Here is a 24,765-nt window from a genome sequence, read left to right as displayed (position 1 = left end):
CCTCGTTCTCTCCTTTCCTAAATGTATACAGAAAGTTCAGATAAACTGCATCCATTGAATGAAATACCCCATCACGTGTGTACAGCTAATATATACAAATTATAACCGGAAACACTGCATCCATTCAATGAAATATCCCTTTCTGTCTTATTAGCATAAACTGTATATAGACAGTTCAGATATGCATACGGAACTGCACCCATTGAATGAAATACCCCTTCGAGTGTTTCCCATTAACATAAACTGCATACAGAAAGTTCAGATATGCTGCATCCATTGAAAAAATACCCCTTTGTATAAATCCAAATTATGTGAATATGCATACTCGACATCGCCCGCAGGCCAATCCTGTCCTTCAACTTTCTACACGAGTGCTCACACTGGCCGACGGGGAAGTGAAAAGGCCCTGGTTGAGCATACGTATAAACAACATGTCCACCGTGAAGAACCAGGCTGTCGCATCCGCCTCACCCTTGCCTCGCATGCTCTATCCGTTACAGCTTGTGTAATCTGTCGCTTCCATGGTAACGAAATTTCCCGTTAAGATAAGCGTGATAAAACGTCGATAGTGCGAAGAACGCTTTGTTTCGTTGATTACTTCACCTGCGTGTCTTTCCTGGACAAACATACCTGGATAATCTACCTGGACAGCGAACTGAACGCACGCCTGGTCATCCCAACAGGGTGGTGACACTTTTAACGCTACAGTAAGTACCACATCGTTTTCACAGAGGTGTTCCAAGAATGTGAATGGCTTCGGATTGTATTTTTAGTTCCACGCTTGTATGATATCTGTAGTTGGTTTCGTGCTATCAATTACGACCGCAGTGGGCATCCGTGTGTCATCTCACCACTTTTGTCACACCTGTAGCTGTGTCTTAGTTCACACTCGTTCACACTCTTTAAGATCCTGGTTAGACTTGGTCTTCGGCAACCCATGTTTGCCGCAAAGAGCGACTATGCTTGTCGTAAGAGACAACAAACGGGAGTGGGTGGTCCGACTCGTTGACTTTGTTCATGCCTGTCATCGTATTCCAATTGCGTTGATCGATGCTCGTCATATCAATCACTGGAATGACTCGATTATTTACTGACCGTCATCTAATAGCTGGAATATTGCTGAGCGGCGTTAAACAACAAACAAGCAAACTTAGTTTACCGAGAGGCTCATGAAAGAAACCTTTTTTGCTATGCATTCCGTTGTTCCTTGGAAGTAAATAACCTGAGTGTAGTAAGCTTGTAGTTCTTTTCAACAAACACTCACCATGTCGGCAATTTGGGATAACGCTGGTGCATTTTCCACGGTGCTGAACGGATGCATTTGTCGCCAGTCTGTGACTTTTAAAGTTCATATAACACGTTACAATGCATTCAGCAGAATAGTAAATAGGCTGTCCCTACGCTCGCAATCTCGGAGATATAATTTGGTTGTATTATTTTATAACTACGCACTGTACCACACGTACGCGAAGACTCACACACCAAAATAAAGCTTTTCCTCCACAAGTTTATATATACTACTCAAAAGAAGTTAAGGATCACCCGATTCTTTCATAATGGTAAAGTTAATCTGTCATGACATGAGAGATTAACTATAGTAATATGAAAGAATCTGGTGATCCTTAACTTCTTTTGAGTAGTATATAAAGCATCCTTTATGGTCGTTTTTTGTCAGTGAACCCTTAACTTTAATAGTCATCCATCGACAGACAGTAGATACGTTTATAACGAACAGACGGATATAACGAACATATTGTTGGTTCCGGCCATTTGCTGTTTATATGCTTTATATATGCATATAACGAACTACGGTTATATCGAACTAAACCTACTGGTCCCTTTGAGTTCGGTATAACCGTAGTTAACTGCATACCATTGTGTCGATCTGACAGTTCGATCCATGCGAATTTTTTCAATATTTGTCAGTATTTCACCTCTCGTGAGTCTAATCAGATGTAGCGAATTTCAGTTGTCTCGAACTTATTTTGGTTCACAAATAATAATACAAGTACCAAATTGCCTTCATATGTCAAACCGAACATTTGTAACCAAACTACATCGCAATCGATGTCAGCGTTCACAGGCTCACTGGCAAATTGACAATCCCAGCCTATAGGATTCACTTTGAATGTGTGCTGATTTAAATTGTATTAAGTTATATCATCATACACATTTAATGAACATACTAATTTCACCGATTGTCTCAGTGTCCACGTGGCGTTAAGTGAAATGTCATTACATAGATTGGTGATGAGCTGTATCTACCCATTTATATGTACATGACACCTGGTGTCCGAAATGAGCTGTATCTACACATTTATATGTACATGACACCTGGTGTCCGAAATGAGCCGTATCTATCCATTTATACATACATGACACCTGGTGTCCGAAATGAGCTGTATCTACCCATTTATATGTACATGACACCTGGTGTCCAAAATGAGCCGTATGTACCCATTTATATTCACACGACACCTGGTGTCCGAAATGAGCTGTATCTACCCATTTATATGTACATGACACCTGGTGTCCGAAATGAGCTGTATCTACCCATTTATATGTACATGACACCTGGTGTCCGAAATGAGCTGTATCTATCCATTTATATGTACATGACACCTGGTGTCCGAAATGAGCCGTATCTATCCATTTATACATACATGACACCTGGTGTCCGAAATGAGCTGTATCTACCCATTTATATGTACATGACACCTGGTGTCCGAAATGAGCTGTATCTACCCATTTATATGTACATGACACCTGGTGTCCAAAATGAGCCGTATGTACCCATTCATATTCACACGACACCTGGTTTCCGAAATGAGCTGTATCTACCCATTTATATGTACATGACACCTGGTGTCCGAAATGAGCTGTATCTACCCATTTATATGTACATGACACCTGGTGTCCGAAATGAGCTGTATCTACCCATTTATATGTACATGACACCTGGTGTCCGAAATGAGCTGTATCTACCCATTTATATGTACATGACACCTGGTGTCCGAAATTAGCTGTATCTACCCATTTATATGTACATGACACCTGGTGTCCAAAATGCGCCGTATCTACCCATTTATATTTACACGACACCTGGTCTCATTCTTGTCCTTGCAGTCAATCAATGATTGTGGTCCTTCTTTTTTATGTTCTCCATTTCTGTTCCCATTAAATTACATAACAATTTGGAAATCAAAAGAAGATATACTAGCCACATAAAGAAACTATTATATTCTGGATTGAAAAACAACACAGCAAGAACAAAATGATTCAGACGCTGTAGCAGCTGAATGATCGGACCATAAGAAAATGTCAACGGGACCTGAACAACATCTGTTACGATGACGTCAGAAGATCAAAATGGAGTAGGGGGTCACAAAGTCAATAACGGGTATGACCACCCTGTGCGTGAATCACAGAAGTGCATCGGCGACGCATGGAGTCCACCAAATGGGCATGGAAGGCCTGGGGAATGGCCTGCCATATCCTCCTCAAATCCTGTGCCAAGTCACGGACGTTATCTGGAGGATGTGGAAGACGACGCAGACGGCGCTCCATTTCATCCCACACATCCTCTATTGGGGAGAGATCTGGAGAATTTGCAGGCCATGGCAGTAACATGACATTGTTATGGTGAAGGAAATCCATTGCGACCCTAGCCGTGTGAGGACGAGCGTTGTCCTGTTGAAATGTCAATCCCGGGCCATGACGTTGCAGAAAGGAATGACCACAGGCCTCAGAATCTGATCTCTGTAGCCAACACCGGTGAGATTGCCCTGAACAACCACCAAAGGGGTTCGGTGCCGTGCTTTTATCCCACCCCAAATCATCACAGAGCCACCTCCAAAACGATTCCTCTCCACAATACAGTTGCGTGCATAACGATCTCCCAAACGCCGGTAGACACGTTGGCGCCCGTCACTGTGGGAAATGTTGAACCTCGATTCATCTGTAAAGACAACATTTCTCCACCATATTCGAGGTTGGCGAACATGATTTCGACACCATCTTAGACGGTTGACTCGATGACGGCGTTTCAGGATGGGACGTATGGCAGGGCGTCGTGGTCGAATCCCGTACTGACGTAAACGATTCCTGACAGTGTTGGGATGGATACGGCGCAGTCCAGGAATTGTCTGGGACGTCGTTACTGCCGTTTGGAACCTGTGTCGGAGATGTGTAACTCGAATCCATCTGTCCTCTCTTGGCGTCGTTACTCGGGGACGTCCTGAACGTGGGTGGTCGGCAACGTCATTTGTGTTCTGATAACGCCTCACCAATGCCGAGATCGTGTTACGATGGCATTGGAAATGTGTTGCCACCTGTTGTTGCATCATTCCCGCTCGGATCATTCCAATGGCTTCATGACGCTGTGCAGCTGTCAATCTTGGCATGATTTGCTTGTGATATGCTTGTGTCTGCGCCTGAGAAGTTTTGAATTTTTGAATGACCACAGATCATGTTTTCCAAAGTGACAGCGAATTTTGAGTTGCACATGCTGTGTACAGCTGCACAGGATGCACGTGCAGTAACACATTGCACGTCCATAGGCTCCAATGACGTCATATCGCATGGCACGTGCACCTCCGAACAAAAGACAGAAAGTCGTTGCTGTAACGAGTGAGTGAGTGAGTATTGTTTTACGCCGCTTTTAGCAATATTCAAGCAATATCACGGCGGGGGACACCAGAAATGGGCTTCACACAATGTACCCACGTCGGGAATCGAACCCGGGTCTTCGGCGTCACAAGCGAACGCTTTTACCACTAGGCTACCCGACAGCCCCCTTGATGTAGCGAAGTTGGTTAATACGAAGTAGCGAGCATATTTAGTCTAACCTAAAGTTATCAATCATATGAATAGCCAATTTCGGATACATCAAATCCAAGTTCGTTATATTCGGTGTTCGTTACCATGTGTGTTTTTGCTCAGTAATTGAAGGGACGCAAGGCTCCGGTGGATATTCTGTTTGTGCAAGTTTGCATTACGTCGTGCATTTTCCACCAATATGACGGTCTGTAAATAATCGTGTCTGGACCAGACAACCCAGTGATTGATATCATGAGCATCGATCCACGCAATTGGGATACGATTACATGTATGAACCAAGTCAGTGAGTCTGACCACCCGATCCTAACCTCTTACGACAAGCATGGGTTGCTGAAGATCTATTCTACCCCGGATCTTCATGGGTCCCGCCATCATGTAACTATTCGCGGCGTTAAATCAAACTAACTCTCTCACTCTCTCACCCAATACCATGTGCTGAATTATACTTGTATACAACATCAACCCGGAGATATGTTTTTCATTAAAAATATTTTTTTTTTGAGTATATGAGGCGTAGGCTGTGAAATAGAACACCATAAAGACTTCATCATTTGTTTCAGAAACGAACAGTCCTGGGCTTTGTCTGTTCAGTGGTCTATAAATGCCACAGTCTGTAGTGGTAGGTCAATATTGGAAGACGGTTTAGCCCCGATTGGGTAACCTTGCTCGGGGTGAAGGTTGTCCTGAATCTCCGTTCTAATTTATTGCTTGGTCAATTCTACAAAAGTACTATTTATTACTAACGCGACACATTAACAGACGGTGCAATCGATAAGGCTAAATGGTATCGACACTCTGCTTGTACCGAACAACGGATGACTCGAAATATTGTTCAAGAAGAGACACTCTTCTGATTGTCCCAAACAGATAAGTCGATATACCTCTTAAGAAATGTGACCCTGATCTGTTATCAGTGCCCCCCCCCCCCCCCCAACCACACACACACACACAAACTTCCTTCTAAACATACCATTGTCATAGCGACTGATTTACGACAACCATTGTCTGAAGAACATTAGATTCCAAAGGCTAATTACCCTGTGGCGATGACATGTGCATGTCTCCATAACTTAATTGTCATTATGTATTAGGCGCTAATCCCCGTTGCTAATCCTCACCAACATGTCATTGTATATTGACTGTCAGCCATCCTGGTTTACAATGATTGTAAGCCCTCCTGCGAGATGTTACAATCGTTGTAACAGCTCCTGCGAGGTGTTACCACAATTTCAAAAACTCCATATCGATATACACACAGCCAGTAAGTTTATAATTATAGTATGACAACCCCCACCCGCCTCCCACTCACACACAGAGAGAAAGAAGTGGTTGGCCTTCGCAGCCTGCTACTAGTGCACTGCATTTGCCTGTGTCAACGTGAACGCTTAATGTTTGCTGTGAACAGTAACCCTACCTTGTTTCAATACTCGGTATATCTGAGTAAACATGCCGAGCAGAGCAGTGGTCGCATACAAATGAGTGAAATCGGCACCTTAAGTCAAACCCCCGTTATTACGCCATCTTTGGGATCGTCACGGCTGTAGAAGGACATATGCCTTGTTACAAAGTGAGTGCTTTGTGTGAGCATTTCTTTCCTCCTTTTTAAAGATAAATATTCTGAAGAGAGTGAGTGAGTGAGTTGTGTTTAACGCCCCTTTTAACAGTATTCCAGTTATATCACGGCATGTCAGCTTAATGTGGGAGGAAAGCCCCAGGAGATGCAGGTCTCAGGCGTGCCAAAGGGACGCAACTCTGCACAGCGAATAGCGGCGCCTTAGACGACTGGGCCACCCGTCCCCCCTCCGAAGAGAGAGTCTGTACATGTGTTGAAATTACACAAAAACACTACTCGATCATCTCGCTTCCCCCAGATCACACCATGAAATTGCCAAAGAGTAGACTTGCACAAGTTGTCCCTATAAGAGACTGGCGTCCTTGAACTGTCCACATATCTACGTAATCTTCATTAGGACAGATCAGACTCAAAACTAGATCATGCTTTGTCCCCGAAGTGGGGAGATCCGCTTTGTCTATATTCGTCTTTTCCTCTGCGAATCAGTAAACATTGACATCAGCCGCCGAGTCATATCCGAGAGTTGGTCGTGGTTCAGCGAGATCGTCAGTTGTGTTTCAGATTGTGGGACGATGGAAATGTTATTAATTGAACAACAGATTGCGTCGCTGATCATTTCAGAAGTAGGATGATTTCGTGTTTTTTTACGGATCCGATCATTTATGTGCATCATATTAAAAGTTTATTTTCTTCCGGTCCTCTGACTAATATCAACTTTGTGAATACAATTGCAAAGTGGGTCAATGAAAAGCAAGTGAAGTATCCCTTGGACTTGTCACATCTAAATAATTTTAATTCGTTTTTAACACTTTATTTCTATTTCCACTTTTTGTGAAACCTCCAGAAAACATTTCCGGTTGGGACACCACAAATAGGCACCTAACGTTGTACCCATGTGGGGAATAGAACCCGGGTCTTCAGCGTGGCGAGCTATCGCTTTAACCACTGGGCCACCCAACCACCCCAGTTCAATTTGGCCACATACCATGAGGTTTTTATCCTACTCGCAAAACACAGTAAGTTTAATAAATGCATCAAAATAATAAGAATCAAACCTTTTGACCTAGCAGATGCACGTGGAACCTGATGGTCACTGGTCAAAGGCGCCGAAAAATCGCTATGCAGAGTTACGTCCCTTATCCATGCAAGGATCCTCTATTTATGGTAAACTTCTACGAAAGGTATCTGGTTAGGCTTGCCTTGTACGCAAAAGCTGAAACACACATGTCAGTAGTGTTCGGCCGCGTGAAGATCCGGGTATAGAATTCAGCAACACGAGGTTGTCGTCAGAAGCGACCAACAGGATACATTGAGCTGTAAACGACCACGTGACGGAGATGACATCCGCCCTCGACATGATATCACATGTCTGTGAAGTTGGGCTGCCGTGCATAGCTTTATCTCCGTTTTAATTCAAGCACCTCCGACATTTAGAGTGACAGCGTGGGGAACAGATACAGCTGGCACCCTAGCTGTAACCGTCCTGTGAAAGCGTGAGTAGTTTGCAAGACCTGCCTTGACAGGGAAACTCCCATGGCTAAGTCGATCGCTGGATTTGCTAGTTGTTTCCGTAAAAAGAAATAATATCTCATAAATCAAAATAAGTTTGGGTCTGGACGTGCTGACTAAAAAACATATTTAAAAATATTGTCTGCAACAAAAAAACAGGCTCAAATATTGCTAGCATATCATTAAAAGCGGCTTAAAACCCTACTCACTTGTTGTACTTTTATTTTTAAATGCGGCCAAGTAGGCCTGTTTCTATTAGATATATGCCTAGTGCTTTAAAGGTTTGTAGGTCATTTAGGGGGTTTAGTACCGTTGCTAGTGTCATTTAGTGTGGATTGGAGTGTTGTTCTGTGTTGCTGGTAATGTGTGCAGTTTTGTAGAGAGAGGTATTAGATAACGTGAGGCAAGATCCGGCAACGTTAAGAGGTGGCAATTTGACATTTACAAATAGCACTGAAGATTAATGTTCCTGCCCGGAGGGGGGTTTATGATAAGAGGGGAACGCCGAATGTTTGCTGAATATTTTAAACAGACAAAGGGCATAAAATGTCGGTGCACTTGGAAACATTTTGAACTAGTTAGGTATTTAGTATTTTAAATAAAATTATTGAAATGGGTTGCACTATAACAATACCCCTGAACGTCGTGGAGCTTTTGTCCTCAAAAGCGTTTTTAAAATAGTGGCAATGTTGAGTACAAGCATACAGTAAAATGCATGTGACATCGACAGGTTGAACATTAGACGAATTTCCACCGAGCGGCACATCCTGCTCGCGGTCGCCCATGGAGTCGGAATACCCGACTGCTAGATACATTTAGTATCACTGGTATCACATTGAAACAGACAATACACATTGTAGAAGTACACTGATGATGTAGGAACAAAAACATAATGTGCATAAAGCGTTGTCGTTTACATGTGAAAGTAATATTTTCATGACAACATTAAGATCTTTGAAATTGGAGTCCTATATTGTGAGCCTAGACTCGACAAGGCTAGCAGATGTGGGATGTGATCAGCGCTAAAAAAGTAGAACGTGTATGCAAACCTAACCAACTTCAAAAGTCTTGACTGGAATTTGATAAAAAAAATTCAATCATGTGAAATTGTTTTGAAGATACATTGAACGAATCGTATTTTGTGTGCCAGAGACCATTAAAGGTTGATCGCACGAATATACATAATTTTCGCCGGTATGATAATTAAGCACAAAATCACGTTGGCAAAACGAAGAAGTAGGATATAGACTGTATACACAGTCTCCACTGAATAAGCTTGGTAAGCACCGAGGCTCCCTAACTTATTATACTTCTACAATCGCTCTTACTACATGGATTTTATCAGTTTTTTCACAAAGAGTACAAATAATTTCAGTGCTTACATACTCAAAAAGGAATAAATGAAGATATAAGCAGGAAATTGTAGTTTATTGGATAACCTTTGAAAGCTATTGTCTGTAGTAATAGTTATGGGGCCACAAATTAAAAGACAATTCCTTGAAACCGGGAGTCTGATTTGTATGGGAGGACTCGGAACCCGCAGATATCGTGGATCTGCACTAAATGCGTATACGCGTAGGGTGTAGGACATGAATAGAGTAAGAGCCTAGCCGATTTCAAAAACTTAATCTGATAAGGATGTACCTCTGATAACAATACATATATTGCAATACATACCCATTATTGAAAAACAAGACACAAAAAATTAAGACAACGAAACAATCATGACTTGATTACATAACATACCTTATATCACAGTGTCTGTATTTCATTATACTTTTTAATATTTTTCACAAATTAAACTTAACCTAGGAAATTCTAAAATTCGAAAGTCGCCAGATCAGTATTTCTCGTTTTTAGCGCCACTGGTCGACCATGACGCCTGCTCCTTGGAAAGCTCATTCACTCGAACAGTAAATTACGTATTCATAGATAAAGTCGGCACCAGCCTTTGTTCTCTTGATTATGTTTTGTTACCAGCTGGCGCAGGTTTCGACCATCATCTAATACTGCAGTTAAAATCAACACTTGTTAGGCAATACCGAGACTGTTCTATTACCACTTGCTTTGCTCAGTCTACTATGGCAGATAACTTTGCCAGAAATTAAAACATCAAAGTAATTGTTAATGTGATACGAGCTATGGGGGAAACGAACTCCTTGGGTGTTGGTCCTCAGCACACTTGCTTGAATAAACCCTAAGGACCTCACAGCTCTCTTCTCTCTCGGTTCAAGGTAAGAAACATTTAAATATTCCTATTTCATGACTAAACTTCTTATTTCATTGTTATTATTGTCTAGAAAAGGTGTGGTTAAGTTGAATCAGTACTGCCGCGTTGTAACGCTCAATCTACTATGTACAAGTTCTAAATGACTGCTCATTATATATTATTTATCGTTTAATACCCAGGCACAGTGAAGTTTGAAGTGTAATGCGTCGTGGGCTCCTCCAGGTTAGGCGGCACCATTTTCGTGCATTTGCGAACATGTTGATAAGTCACAAAACGGTTCCTAGAGTTAACGCCGCCTTTAACAGTGTTCCAGTTATATCACAGCGTGTCAGCTAAATGTGGGAGGAAAGCCCGATGTGATGCAGGTTTCAGACGTTGACCACTTCAGTGAAACCCACGAGCACGAGTTTGGTGCTGACAAACCTAGAAACATAATCGGGGCGAACCGGGATTCGAACCCACAATCATAGGTTTCTGGTTTCTGGTGTGCCTAAGGGACGCAACTCTGCACAGCGAATCGCGGCGCCTTAGACGACTGGGCCACCCGTGCCCCCCAAATGTGTTTTAAGCATGCTTGATCCTAGTTTATGATGATTATGAACAATTAATGATTACAATGGAAATGAGAGATCAAAATGACCGCTCGACCTTATGATGAGAAGGAATGATGGTAACCCTGCTTTATTTGGAAAAGGGCCAAGGGTCACTCCACGTTATTATGGACAGGGCTAATTGTCAAAAGGGTTAAATAGAGGATATTTAATTTAATTTTCACGAGTGAAAATATTAGACTCTCCCCACTTCACGAGATGAGATAAAAGTGGTATTTGAGAAAACACATTGAATTTTCTATTTATTATATACATGTTTTATTTTTATTACTTCCAATATATATATTTTTTCGAAAACAGTGTCTGATAAATTACTAAGTTCTCCCTATCGCCCCTTTACCACCGCCGTATGAAGGGGGTTTGCGAAAAAAATATAGTTCGTGAATAAAACTAGCCCTGTTAATATATGATATGCGAAATATATTATTTCATATCGAGTATTAAGTTCCGTGGACATTTTTGTTTGTCATAATTAAACATTCCTGTTTAAAATGGATAACTCTTTAATGTTTTGATTCAGGAGAAAGTAGTTCCGGCACCTTGTTTATATCAGTCACTAGTGACTGATAACTTGATCTATCGTCACTGATAAATTCCAGTATTTTATTCATATGTATATATAAATATATATATGACCTTATTAAATTACCGCTTTTGTCATTGTTATCGCTGCTAGAAGAACAATAGTTATGTCAGCGCAACATCTGCCACTGCAACGTGATAGTTGTTGCCTGGATACCGTTCCAGTAGATAACGATGACCCGGCGTGAGATCACGTTAATGTTTAGGATTTCCAATACATATAGCAGCTAAAATGGTGCATGTGTTGCCGATCTTCGTCATCTTACCCGATGGCTCTGATCGATCCCAATTGCGTGGATCGATGCCAGAACTTAAAAAGTGCTGGAATCTTAATGTCAGAACTTAAAAAGTGCTGGAATCTTAATGTCAGAACTTGAAAAGTGCTGGAATCTTAATGTCAGAACTTGAAAAGTGCTGGAATCTCAATGTCAGAACTTGAAAAGTGCTGGAATCTCAATGTCAGAACTTGAAAAGTGCTGGAATCTTAATGTCAGAACTTGAAAAGTGCTGGAATCTCAATGTCAGTACTTGAAAAGTGCTGGAATCTTAATGTCAGAACTTGAAAAGTGCTGGAATCTTAATGTCAGTACTTGAAAAGGGCTGGAATGTTAATAAAAAATTTCTAGATTCGACAAAATCGCTGCTGAAGATTAATATCGATCGAGTTTCAATGCGCTGTTTACTTCGTATAGCTTACAACATAAATGTGTGCGTTAAATTCTTGGCGCATTGTATTCGTGAATACAGTTGAATTATCACGTTATCCTCCCTGAAAACAAAACTAAGTCATGGCTGTTATATCGAAACCTCCGACATATGACAAAAGCAGGAAGCTACCGTTGAAATGTATTCAGATCATAGGGAAGTGTTTTCTATCAAGTGTGGGTTTCATAGTACGAATGGGTGCGCAAAACAGTAAGGAAAGATGCAAAGAAATATCCTGTTAATTGTGCGCGTACGTTCTTCACACGATTATTCCCATTGACAGGGTTTCCGAATTAACACTGTCCAGATTAGCGGAGTTCCACTGCATACAAGTTTCAGTATATTGAGAGTCGAATGACTGCTGTTTCAACGTATTGGGAGCCTGGAGTCATAATGTTAATCGTTAACGCCAAAGTACAACAGTCTCGAATATTTGCTGAAACAGATTCGACTGGGGGCAAAAAGGCAAAACAGTGACTACACCAAGTCTAGCTGTTCGCAAATAAGGGTAAGCATGTCCTACTCTAACAAAAGCACCCGCCACTCACGTAATCTGCATAAAAGAGAAAGTGACATGTAAACAAATCGTGACCAGACAATCTGGTGACACGATAGTTCATTTTAGAACGTTACGCATGCGTTTCAATCGATAATCCATTCTTACAGAGAATTCAGGTTTAGATACATTACATGTAGCTGAATATAGAGGTTTATATCCTTCTGTCCATTCTAAGCTGACTTGAAATGATCCCTTGGTCCTCAGTTCGTTAGTCGTCGTTAATTTGAATTAATCTTCGTTAATTTTCGTTAACATTAGTTAATCGATGTCGGTTAGGGTTTATAAACTCGTAACTCAGTGCCAAACCTACAGAAAACTCTTCCGTTCCTCTTATGTTCCAACAAGTTGCTTTTCCCGAAGTTGTATTTATCGCAGGACGTGCCCTGAACGTGTATTACGCCATGCTCGTTGATGAGTCAGTCTATCAGGGCCAGACAATGTATTGTATGCTGTTCCCCGCCAGCCAGGCCATTAATTGCTTATGCAGTTGTGTCCAAGACATCGGACATCACTCGACAGGTACTGTGTTGTCATATTGCGAAACCTCGGTAATACAGACATTGTTGGTCCAGACCCCGAATGTCCACTGTCCCAACCAACATAGCGAGGCTACAGTCATTGGCATGACAGTTGTTGGCAGGTATGGAACCGGCATTAAGTCACAGTGCCGTTACCTGGGTCACGTGACATTACCTCTCGCCGGCATCAACACCCACGTGACTCCCGTGCGAGCTTTGCCTCAATTTATTATTGATATCTTTCCCATTAAAAACCAAGCCTCGTTCTCAAATGAGACTAACATACAGGAAGGAAATTGCTAACAGATGACAAATATACCCTCTCTAGCCTCTTTCAACCGTGATATTGCTGGAATATTGCTAAAAGCGGCGTAAAACCATACTCACTCACTCACTCACTCTTTCAGCCGGACAAACAGAGGTTTTTCCTAAAACAGCTGTTTGTTAGTTATATAGTAGTTTTCCATGTGACGAAATATATTCACTGAATATAAATGCTCACCTGGGTGATAAGGTTTATTTATTCTATGATCAGGACCATCTTTGATACATTTTCCAAACTGCATCCAAACCTGACATGGGCCGCCATAATTATACGTCATCTTAATTTTCTTTCCACGAATACCATCATTCCAAGTACCTGACGTTTTGGAGTGTTGGATGTTCTACATAATATTAATGTACACACTAGCCCATTTGGTACAAATATACTCTTGATATTTTCCACCTCAGAATTCATTAGTTAAACACAATTTAGCCATGCTTGATATTAAAATGCAATATCCAAGGTACCTTCCAAACGGAATAATCTACAACAGTGACAGATGTATTCTGCAACAGCAGACGATAGGTTTGAGCCAATCATTTTACTGATAGAGGTCACGTGACTAAAATTCTTGACTACTTCCGGTGCTGTGAAGGCTTATATTCCTGTAATTTAAACTGACAAACCAATGCATATCTTAGATTATAATTCTGATGAATTTAAGCGCAAATGTCTGTTTGGGTGTGACAAAAGCTAAAGACAGAAGGAACCAAATGTCACACACCACAACTTGTAAACAATCAGTTTAGACCACTGACACACAAATGAGACCCTCAAATAGACAAATAGTGTTAAACCGACCTAAAGTAATATATCTGTCAGTGAAATGCGACGATCAGTAAGGTGACACATTTATTTATGTTTCTGGACACTGTTAGGACTTCTTGGACACTTCAAGGGGCAAACGGGGCCCAATTAAAACATGTTTACAGTTGTAGCTCCTCCTATTTAGGAAGCTTAGTGATCAGTGATTGGAGGAAACAGGAATTGGCCCCTCCCCGTAGGACAGAAAGTACCAATACTTTTGTGAATGACTTTTACCCTGTATGAGAATATTCTGAGGTCCTGTGGCTTCAACAAACATGTACAGCATATACAGTGTGTTGGTGGGTTTGATTAAATAGGTGAGGTGAAATGGGGCTTAACGTCGCGTCCAAGATTATTGCACTTATATAGCGACGTGCATGTACGTGTGTGTGTTTGTGTGGCTGCTTGTACTAGTCCGGACTGATGCCGATTTATAGTGCTAGCTCACTGAGATACCATGCCGCAGTTGAACATGAATACCCCACTCAGACACAGTATACTAACTCCGAGCCGACCAGTCCTTGATTTAGCTCCTTAATGCCGAGCGCCAGACAGGGTAACAACAATTACCATCTTTTAACTTCTTTTGGTATGACCCGGCCGGGGATCGAACCCCGGACCTTCCGCTTTAACATGAATACCCCACTCAGACACAGTATACTGACTCCGAGCCGACCAGTCCTTGTTTTAGCCCCTTAATGCCGAGCGCCAGACAGGGTAACAACAAGTACCATCTTTTAACGTCTTTTGGTATGACGCGGCCGGGGATCGAACCCCGGACCTTCCGCTCTCCGGGCGGACGCTCTACCACTAGACCACGGAGGCGGTCTTTGATAAATAGGGAATGTGGACCTGAGTAATATGTGAAAGCGTAACATGTTTGTGTAGGATTTGTAATAGAAAGATATAAATGAGGTAGGTGTACAGCCCAGGATTTACCACTTCCTGTTAGAGGCGTTTTGACGTCACCATTGGGCTTATCCTCCTGGTTAAAGCGTTCGCTCGTCACGCCGAAGATCCGGGTTCGATGTTCGATTCCAAACATGAGTACAATGTGTGAAGCCCATGTCTGGTGTCCCCCGCCACGAAGTTGCTGGAATATTGCTAAAAGCGACGTAAAGCTTAACTCACTCACTCACGTAATGGATCGGATGGTCAGACCTGGACTTGGTTGGTAGGGTGTTAACGTACCTCAACTGACTTATCGTTTTGTCACACTATCACTCGTCTGCCTGGTAAAGACTGGATGTTCACAGACAGCGGTCGTGTAGCTGGAATATTGATGAGTGTGGCATTATCAATATGTACATGAATTCATTAAGTTCTTAACGATAAATATGTTAACGAAATATACAGCCAAGGTGTAAAATGACAGACATTTTCACTTAGGCAATTTACAAAACGCCAAAATATGTCACTGACAGTCATTCTACAACTGTTTGTTTTCCATTTTTTGAATTATAACGAATTCCAAACCTTTTTCTGCTCCTTTTCATCACCCAGGAACTGAAAATCATAGGATAAAAAGAGAACGAAATTCTATGTATATATGATTATTTTTTGGGCTTCTGATCCTAGCATAATTAGTCCATTGTGCTGTTTTTAAGCCCTTTTAAACTTCCTAAAAACCTTATGTCCATCTGACAGGAAAATAATTGTAAAATTTTGGCGTCTTGTAAATTGCCCAAGTGAAGATTTCACCATGGTGCTAACAAACCTAGAAACATAATCGGGGCGATCCAGGATTCGAACCCACGATCATAGGTTTCTGGCGTGCCCAAGGGATGCAACTCTGCACAGCGAAATGCGGCACCTAAGACAAACAGGGTCACCCGTGCCCCCTGCGGTTTACAGACATATCATGCAATATCACAGCTCCTTTACACTGTAAACCTTTGTTTAGGATGTTGACAGAGACATGTTAAGATCTTAACGTGATTAGGAGGGGTTTTTTCAATCCCAAACGGAATACACATTTGGTGTGTTCTATGGAAACGCATTTAGGTCTAAACCCATTAAATGAGCTATCGTCTCACAGCCTAAACACCACCTAAACACAACATCCCCTTAGCTAAACAAGTTCAGAATTTACGATGTTTAAAGTTAAAACACGTCTTAATCTATATACGGCAATAAGTCATATATGGATATATAAGATGACTTGTGCAAATCAGATTCAAAGGCACTTGCATAACACATGCACCACCAGGACTTACAATATTTACAAAATACCCACCCCAAATTAATCCATTTATACTGTCAAAGAAGCTTTTATCTCCCACCTACCTACCTACCCCCCCCCCCCCCCCCCCCCCCACACACTCAGACACACACACACACTCAGACACACACACACACTCAGACACACACACACACTCAGACACACACCTCACGTGTAGATCCGGGGTAAAATAGGTACGGGTGGCCAGACTCGCTAACTTGGTTGATGCATGTCATCGTTTCCCAATAGCGTGGATCGATGCTCATGATGTCAATCACTGTGTTGTCTGGTCCAGATTCGATTATTTACAGACTGCCGTCATATACTGGAATATTGCTGAGTGCGGCACAAACAAACAAACAAACAAACAGTCACACACCACACGCGCATGCACTTCATTAGATGAGTGGAATAATCTCCTGATGTTTCCTGTCCTGATGTTTCAGATGGTGTTTGGGAGGAGTCGGCGTTTGTTGAAGTGGGTCTTCGCGGCGGTGTGTGTGCTTTTCATTGGAAACACGCTCATGAATATCTTCAGGGTACGCACCAAAACCAAGCCTGAACGACGACTTGTCCCCTCTTCAAGGATGATTTCTGCAATATCCCGGTACGAAAATGACCCATCATCTCTCCTGGTGTGGCCAAACGGCGAAGACAACCAACCATACTTCCTGTCTCCCGTTTTGCAGTTCCAAAATGACATTTTTCGCCAGAAGACGCGTTTCGATCTCAAAGGTGTTGAAAAACTATTCACACAAAACAAGACAGACGAGAAAGTTATAGTTATTTATAACATGCCCACGTGGCATACGTTTGAAACGAGGTACATAAACAGTTTGGAGAATTGCCGATTGCAAAACTGTCGATTATCAGCTGACCATAAACTTCTCCCAAAAGCAGACGCTGTCGTGTTCTATGTCCTGTCCATTGATCAAAACATTCCACCACCAAAACCAGCCAATCAGATGTGGATATTTTTTGCACACGAGGCTCCATGGGACTTCCCCCGATGGAGAGATCGGTTCAACTGGACGATGACGTTCAGATACGACTCGGACATTGTATGCCCGTATTTCGTGCTCCTGCCGAAACCTACAGCGGATGCTCGAGATTTTGGTGCTATCACAGAGAAGAAAAGTAAACCCGTCATGTGGTTGGTAAGTCATTGTAATGCTAGGTCGAAACGCGACGACTACGTGAAAAAACTTCAACAATTCATCGGCGTTGATATATACGGTGGATGTGGACCTCTGAAGTGTAGCAAGTCAGGGTCAAACAGTTGTGACAATATCCAGCACACGACATACAAATTTTATTTGGCGTTTGAGAATTCACTGTGTCGAGGATACCTGACAGAAAAGGTGTTTCGGAGCTACAGTTTGGACATCGTCCCCGTGGTGAGGGGCGGGGTGAGGTATGGAAAGCTCCTCCCTCGGGGAACATTCATCGACACAGCCGATTTTTCCTCTCCAGAGAAACTTGCCAATTATTTAAAATATTTAGATTCCAACAATACGGCGTATGCTGAAATATTGAGACGGAAATCACAGTACACTATCACAGATCCGAAGTCAACTTTAGATTCATCGTTGTGTGATATTTGTGTGAAACTTCATGATTTAGACAGATTTGGAAATACTTACTATGATGTGAATAAATGGTGGAATAAGGACAGCTGTTCTAATGCCACGGACTTCTGAAGTGTAGATACGAGGACGCATTGAGGTGCAAGGCATGGGCGTTTTATTTGAAGTCAGTTCAACGTGCATCAGCGTGTATTATTCATTCAACTGCAAGATACGGACGTTACGTTTGTGAAGTCAGCTGACAATGCAACAGTGTACTATACCAGAACTGGTTAAACTACAAGATACGGACGTTACATTGGAGTCAGCTGACAATGTAACAGTGTACTATACCAGAACTGGTTTAACTACAAGATACGGATGTTACATTGGAGTCAGCTGACAATTTAACAGTGTACTATACCAGAACTGGTTTAACTACAAGATACGGATGTTACATTGGAGTCAGCTGACAATTTAACAGTGTACTATACCAGGTCAGGTTCAACTACAACATACGGACGTTACATTGGAATTACACATTTTGACCCTAAACACGTTTAGCTGTTCAACACAATCCCACACATGTTTGGGCCTGAACATGTCAAACTTCTGGGACTAGGAACGTGTTTTTGTTTGTGTTTGGGGTCTAAACACACTTCTACAGTAAATAATCTCTGCAGCCTATGTTGTGTTCCACACATCTCTCGGAATGCAATACATGGAGAGTTTCTGTCCTTGTTAATGCTAAAGCCCCAAAACGTATCATGTTTCTGGTCTTTAGGTTTGGCCGAAAATGACGCGACTTGTTCTCATTTTTCTGATTTTTTGTCATAAGTTTATTTGAAACAGTTCGTCGTCAGCTGTGCACCTACAGACAAAACGAGGATTAAAAACAAGTCATCTTCATTAAAACTCCTTGCTCGACTGCTCTCGACACGTCTAAACGGACTTATGACATGGCGACTGGACTCACATTTAGTCAAAGACACAAAATAATCTCGTTTAAAAATATATGTCTGCAAAATATAAAATACAATCCAAATGGAGCCCAGAACAAAGTTTAATTTCAGAATCTCGCCTGTGAACCCTAAAGATTCGGAAAAACCTTACAGCAATCTAGATTTGCTTAATCTTTCAGTTGTATCACTGTATGATTTATGATCAAGGATCTGGGAAGCATGGTGGCCGTAACAGTACTTCAGTGGAGATCCCAATAAATCACCCGGACGAACAATTTAACAGATTAATAGGTGGTGATGGCGGTTAGATTTAAGAGCAGAGTTAACCCTACAAAGGTCTATTTGCGACCAACATCTCAGATTGTGGAGGCGTGAGTGTTTGTGTGCCTGTCTGCTGGTCTGTGTGTCTGTGTTTGAACGCCATGGGGTTATGTTTGTTTGTTTGTCGTTTAACGCCGCACTCGGCAATATTCCAGCTTTATGACGGCGGTTTGTAAATAATCAAGTCTGGACCAGACAATCCAGTGAATGACATCATGAGCATCGATCCACGCAGCGAGCCTGACCACACGATCACGTTAGTTGCCTCTTACGACAAGCAAATTCGCCTCATTGCTGAAGAAATGGGCTTCACACATTGTACCAATGTGGGGAAACGAACCCGGGTCTTCGGCGTGACTAGCGAACACTTTAACCACTAGGCTACCTCACCACCCCTCCAGCATGTGGCCTGGATGACTAAGTCATGTGCCGAGGACGTGGATCAATGCTCGTGTTATCGACCACTAGTTTGACTATCCTTGATTTATGGCCGCTGTGATGCACCTAGAATAACGCGGATAATTGCTGCGAAACCGTCCACTCAGTACCAGTAACTCTAATTTATGCAGATTATTAATAAATTAATGTTAGGGCTTCATACCCGGATACTTGCATACGTTAAAATCTGAACATCGGATGTTTTTTGTTTCTATTTAAAAACAAATACATAGCCAATTAATGTTTTAGTCTCTTCCAAAGCTCCAAAACGTATTATAAACTTGACTTAACAAAACGTTGACCTCCCTCATTATTTTTCTTCTAAATTTGAAAAATAAAAACAAAACAGAATAAGCCCGAGAAATTTTTAATTATTCTAATTAAATTGTTTGATAGGCATTACTTAGAGGTTGACGGATGAAAAGATAGACACAATTTTATGGATAATAACTTTTTAAGTCTGTGAAAAGCGACGTTTCGGTATAGACTGAATGAGGGACATAGTACAGAATATTTGGTGGAGGATTAACAGTAACAACAATTGCATACATGAGGGGGATAACATTGGTAGGTGTTGACAACAAAGGGATGATGCTGTCACAACACGATGGACAGAGAACACATAGGTGGAAGCCAATAGGGACATGAAGCCAATAAACAGGATACGTGATTATTGTTTGATGAGTTCATAGTAGGCGGATGGGATGAAATAGCCTTGATCTCTGTTGATTGATGGCTTGTGGCGGCGAATGTGGACTGCTTCTGTTAGTTTTCTTTTAGTGAAATCATGGAGGTTGTTGGCGAGGATTTTGACGTTGTCCCAGTTGATGATGTGATTGGGACAGTTGCTGATGTGGTCCGAGATGACTGATTTGCTGTCGGATTTAATGGTGGAGGTTTTATGCTCTTTCATTCTGGTGTTGATTGGTCGGGATGTTTTAATTAAGCCTTATGTTTTATTGATGTATGTATATTTGCGTTCCTTAGCATGTCAGATCCGATGATGGAGTGGACGGGTGCCGGAATCGCCCTGATTATGACCCTTGATCTCTCCGCACTATCTTCACGTGGGTTTCATCAGAGTGGGAAGACCGCCTCCGTGGTCTAGTGGTAGAGCGTCCGCCCGGAGAGCGGAAGGTCCAGGGTTCGATCCCCGGCCGCGTCATACCAAAAGACTTGTTAAAAGATGGTACTTGTTGTTACCCTGTCTGGCGCTCGGCATTAAGGGGCTAAAACAAGGACTGGTCGGCTCGGAGTTAAATATACTGTGTCTGAGTGGGATATTCATGTTAAACTGCGACATGGTATCTCAGTGAGCTAGCACTATAAATCGGCATTAGTCCGGACTAGTACAAGCAGCCACACAAACACACACACGTACATGCACGTCGCTATAAGAGTGCAATAATCTTGGACGCGACGTTAAACCCAATTTCACCTCACCTCACCTCACCTCACCTCACCTCACCTCACCTCACCTCACCTCACATGTTTCTTGACGCAACATCATAAAGAATATTACCACAGGGAACAAATGCAAAGAACAAGTTTTGTAACCTTTTCACATGTATTTTTCAGCTGTTGACATTGTTTTTGTTGCAATCTTTATATGGGAAGAAGCATTATATTAATCAAAAAATTAAAAATAAAGTATCGTCTCGATTTTTTTATGCTCACATTACAAGAGTGAGTGAGTGAGCGAGCATGGTTTTACGCCGCTTTTAGCAATATTCCAGCAATATCACGGCGGGGGACACCAGAAAGGGGGTTCACGCTTTGTACCCATGTCGGGAGTCGAATCCGGGTCTGCGGCGTGACGAGCGAACGCTTTAACCACTAGGCTACCCGACCCGCCCCTCACATTACTAGAAACTAGATGGCCATATATGTTTGCTTTCTTTTCACATTTGCTGATATATGTTCCATTTGGCGTAAAGGGCAAAATAGCTGTGAAACCTGTACGACGTCACAATCAAATGACATCACTAATGGCTCTGCTACTGAAGCTGTTAGCAGTACTTTTTACACTTAAGACACGGCTTATTAGTGTCTACAAACTGAACAAGTTGGAAGAATGATGTTGGGTGATAAATAAGATCTCACCCTACCTCTCCGCTAAACAAAGATCTGAGGACATCCCATTCACAGGACCTCGATGATAGCGTGCATAACATAATATATTCGTAAAGAAAAAAATCACTCCCCTCTATAAATATATAGACTATACGTTTATAGAGGGGTCTATAAACATATAGTCTCTATGTTTATAGAGGTGTGTGAGTTTTTTCTTTACGAATATATTATGTTATACACGCTATCATCGAGTTCCTGTGATCCCATTGCTAAGTTCGGCGTTAAACAAACAATAGAACCTTCATAGTTCTTGACATGTGATAAGTTCATGTGTTGTGGTGTACAAAAACTCAAAAGCAAACTTATTTTGGAATATAATTTCAATATGTTACATGTAAAAACAAACCACAACTTAAAATGAACACATGTTTCTTCAATGTTAGAGCAATTCTACTAGGCTTTTACTGGTTACCTAAACTATTCTGTAGTTATTTCATGGTCGTATCATGCAATCACAGAAACCTTGCCACCTTTCCCCGCAGTCCATTGTAACATAATGGCTTCCTTTGTATCATGTAGTCTGAAGCGCACAATGTTCTCTGTAGAGTTACGTCCCTTAGTTGTGCCAGAATCCGATGATCCCAGATTCGCCCTGATTTTCAGGACCATACACGTTCTCACTGGTTGAACAAAATGATAAACGTCTACAACCGTATCACTTTGTGCTTTCTGACCACAGGAAGCTGACACGCTCTGGTGAACTGATTTAAAGTTCACCCACTCGAATATAGTTATGGGGTTGTGACGTTAGAGGCAGATGAAGCACCAGACCGTCTAGACGAGGAACGGCCTGAGAACAGAAAGAAATATATATATTGTTTAACGCCGCACTTATATTCCAGCTATATGGCGGCGGTCTGTAAATATTCGAGTCTGGACCAGACAATCCAGTGATTGATATCATGAGCATCGATCCACGCAATTGGGATCGATGACCGTGCATCAGCCAAGTCAGCGAGCCTGACCACCCGATCCCGTTAGTCGCCTTTTACGACAACCATAGTCGCCTTTTACGGCAAGCATTGGTTGCTGAAGACCTTTTCTACCCCGGATCTTCACGTATTATCATGACAGAGCCAAATTAGCCGATTCTTACAAGCATAGGGTACTGGGCACCAATACTCCCCGGAATCACCGCGAAGGAAATGAAATAGAGGACTTTTCGGTTGGTTTATAATAAAAGTATACCGGTCGTGTTTGAAAGGCCGTGTATTGGTAAAAGGTAATTAAGTTCGAGAATTGAAAAGAGACAGAGAAGAGATTGTAGTCAATAATGAATTTTAACAAATATCAGTGGTCGATATTATGATCATAGATGAGTGCTGTCGGGCCAATGACATCGTGCCTGGCCACAGCCATTGTGATCACCTGGTCCCCATGTATGTCAGCTCTGTTGGGGATTGGGTGGTAGTATTTGGCTGATGGCGTACAACCATGCCCCGATGGCGCGGGACGTTGATTATGTTTTCAGTCTCTGGTTTGCGTGGACAGCATTATTTACATGCGACCCGTGAAGATCCGGGGTAGAATTGGTCTTCAGCAACCCATGCTTGCCGTAAAAGGCGACAATGCTTGTCGTAAGAGGCGACTAACGGGATCGGGTGGTCGGGCTCGCTGACTTGGTTGATGCATGTCATCGTATCCCAATTGCGTGGATCGATGCTCATGATGTCAATCACTAGATTGTCTGGTCCAGATTCGATTATTTACAGACCGCCGTCATATAGCTGGTATATTGCTGAGTGCGGCGTTAAACAACAAACAAACAAACAAACAAACAAACAAAACAAAAGATGCTGAGTGTCATATATTTCTGAGTGCGGCGTAAAAAAACAAACCAACCAACCAACCATTATATACATGCCATCGGAATAGGGCTGAAATATTGTTTACTGTGGCGTTGAATAACATGCATTTACTAATACTTTGCAGTTATGGAGCATTGGTTGGCCCACGACCTAGTGGCATAAAGCGACTGCATTTTTAACACTATTTAATAGTAAGGTAGGGATTAGATCACGCTGGGTCATTGACAGTTCAACTTGATGCATGTTTTTAGTTCTCCACTTACCTTGAAGGGGCGGTCGGGTAGCCTAGTGGTTAAAGCGTTCGCTCGTCACGCCGAAGACCCGGGTTCGATTCCCGACATGGGCACAATGTGTGAAGCCCATTTCTGGTGTCCCCCGCCGTGATATTGCTGGAATATTGCTAAAAGCGGCGTAAAACCATACTCACTCACTCACTCACTCACTCACTCACTTACCTTGAAGCGCTCTGGCCTTTGCAAACACTCTCTTTTTCTCCACTGTCCTTTCCTGCAAACCATATCATGTCTCATGAAACGTATTGTTTAGAATTAACACTCCGGACAAAGTGAGAGAGTTGAATGCCGCTTTCAACAGTATTTCAGTTATATCACGGCATGGAAATAACTGCACTGTAAACACGTCTCTAAACACAAACCTCAGCGCGTTCCTAGCACTACAATTTTGCGCGTTTAGGGTCTAAACATGTTTAGATGATGAGGATAATTCAAAATTATATGCACTTTGTCGTAATCATGTTAAAATTCTAAAGGTGTTTAGATAACGGGGATGTTGTGTTTTGGCTATGAGACGATAGCTCATTTCATGTGTTTCACCCTACAGGTGTTCAGACAATACACACCAAATATGTTGAGATATAAGCATGTATTGTAGTTGTTTACATTCTAAATACATTCTACGGTGTATGAGGAACGCTCCAACTGATTTTATCGTGTAGGTCCGAGATGTTCTCCAGTTGAGACCGCCTCCGTGGTCTAGTGGTGGAGCATCCGCCCGGAGAGCGGCATCATACAAAATACGTCAAACGATGGTACTTGTTGT

At 42.1% G+C, this 24,765-nt stretch overlaps 2 protein-coding genes across 4 annotated transcripts in view; one reads left to right on the top strand and one right to left on the bottom strand.

Moving 5' to 3' along the window:
- The first annotated feature begins 404 nt into the window (after positions 1–404).
- LOC124111208 (alpha-(1,3)-fucosyltransferase C-like) lies at positions 405–19,528 on the top strand. 3 transcript variants are annotated; one of them, XM_046470845.2, is made up of 2 exons: positions 405–707; positions 16,926–19,528. In XM_046470845.2, exon 2 carries the CDS (start codon positions 16,926–16,928, stop codon positions 18,177–18,179), a length of 1,254 nt encoding a protein of 417 aa, XP_046326801.2. In that variant the 5' UTR covers positions 405–707; the 3' UTR covers positions 18,180–19,528. The 3 variants fall into 3 exon arrangements, with proteins under 3 accessions (XP_046326801.2, XP_046326800.2, XP_046326799.2); XM_046470844.2 differs by lacking the exon at positions 405–707 and adding an exon at positions 7,540–7,905; XM_046470843.2 differs by lacking the exon at positions 405–707 and adding an exon at positions 12,743–13,127.
- A 2,672-nt stretch (positions 19,529–22,200) lies between these two features.
- The window catches only part of LOC124111206 (transmembrane channel-like protein 3), a 34,599-nt gene continuing 32,034 nt past the window's right edge, over positions 22,201–24,765 (bottom strand). Inside the window, exons 19-20 of the mRNA XM_046470841.2 lie at positions 24,162–24,213; positions 22,201–22,688 (exon numbers count right to left, since the gene is read on the bottom strand). Of these exons, the coding sequence (XP_046326797.2) occupies positions 22,630–22,688; positions 24,162–24,213 (111 nt within the window). The 3' untranslated portion in view covers positions 22,201–22,629. The remainder of the gene's footprint in view (positions 22,689–24,161; positions 24,214–24,765) is intronic.

The sequence above is a fragment of the Haliotis rufescens genome, unplaced genomic scaffold (assembly GCF_023055435.1).
Source record: "Haliotis rufescens isolate VD_foot unplaced genomic scaffold, xgHalRufe1.0.p SCAF_13, whole genome shotgun sequence".
Lineage (NCBI taxonomy): Eukaryota > Metazoa > Mollusca > Gastropoda > Lepetellida > Haliotidae > Haliotis > Haliotis rufescens.
Note: the sequence above shows the minus strand (reverse complement) of the source record. Positions and strands in the feature narration are given on the sequence as shown.

What these genes read in the sequence shown, in the direction of transcription:
- LOC124111208 (XM_046470843.2), top strand. Translation starts at nt 13,020, where the DNA reads ATGAGTCAGTCTATCAGGGCCAGACAATGTATTGTATGCTGTTCCCCG. An exon ending in CATCGGACATCACTCGACAG is followed by an intron (nt 13,128 to 16,925) that starts GTACTGTGTTGT and finishes CTGATGTTTCAG; the next exon opens with ATGGTGTTTGGGAGGAGTCG.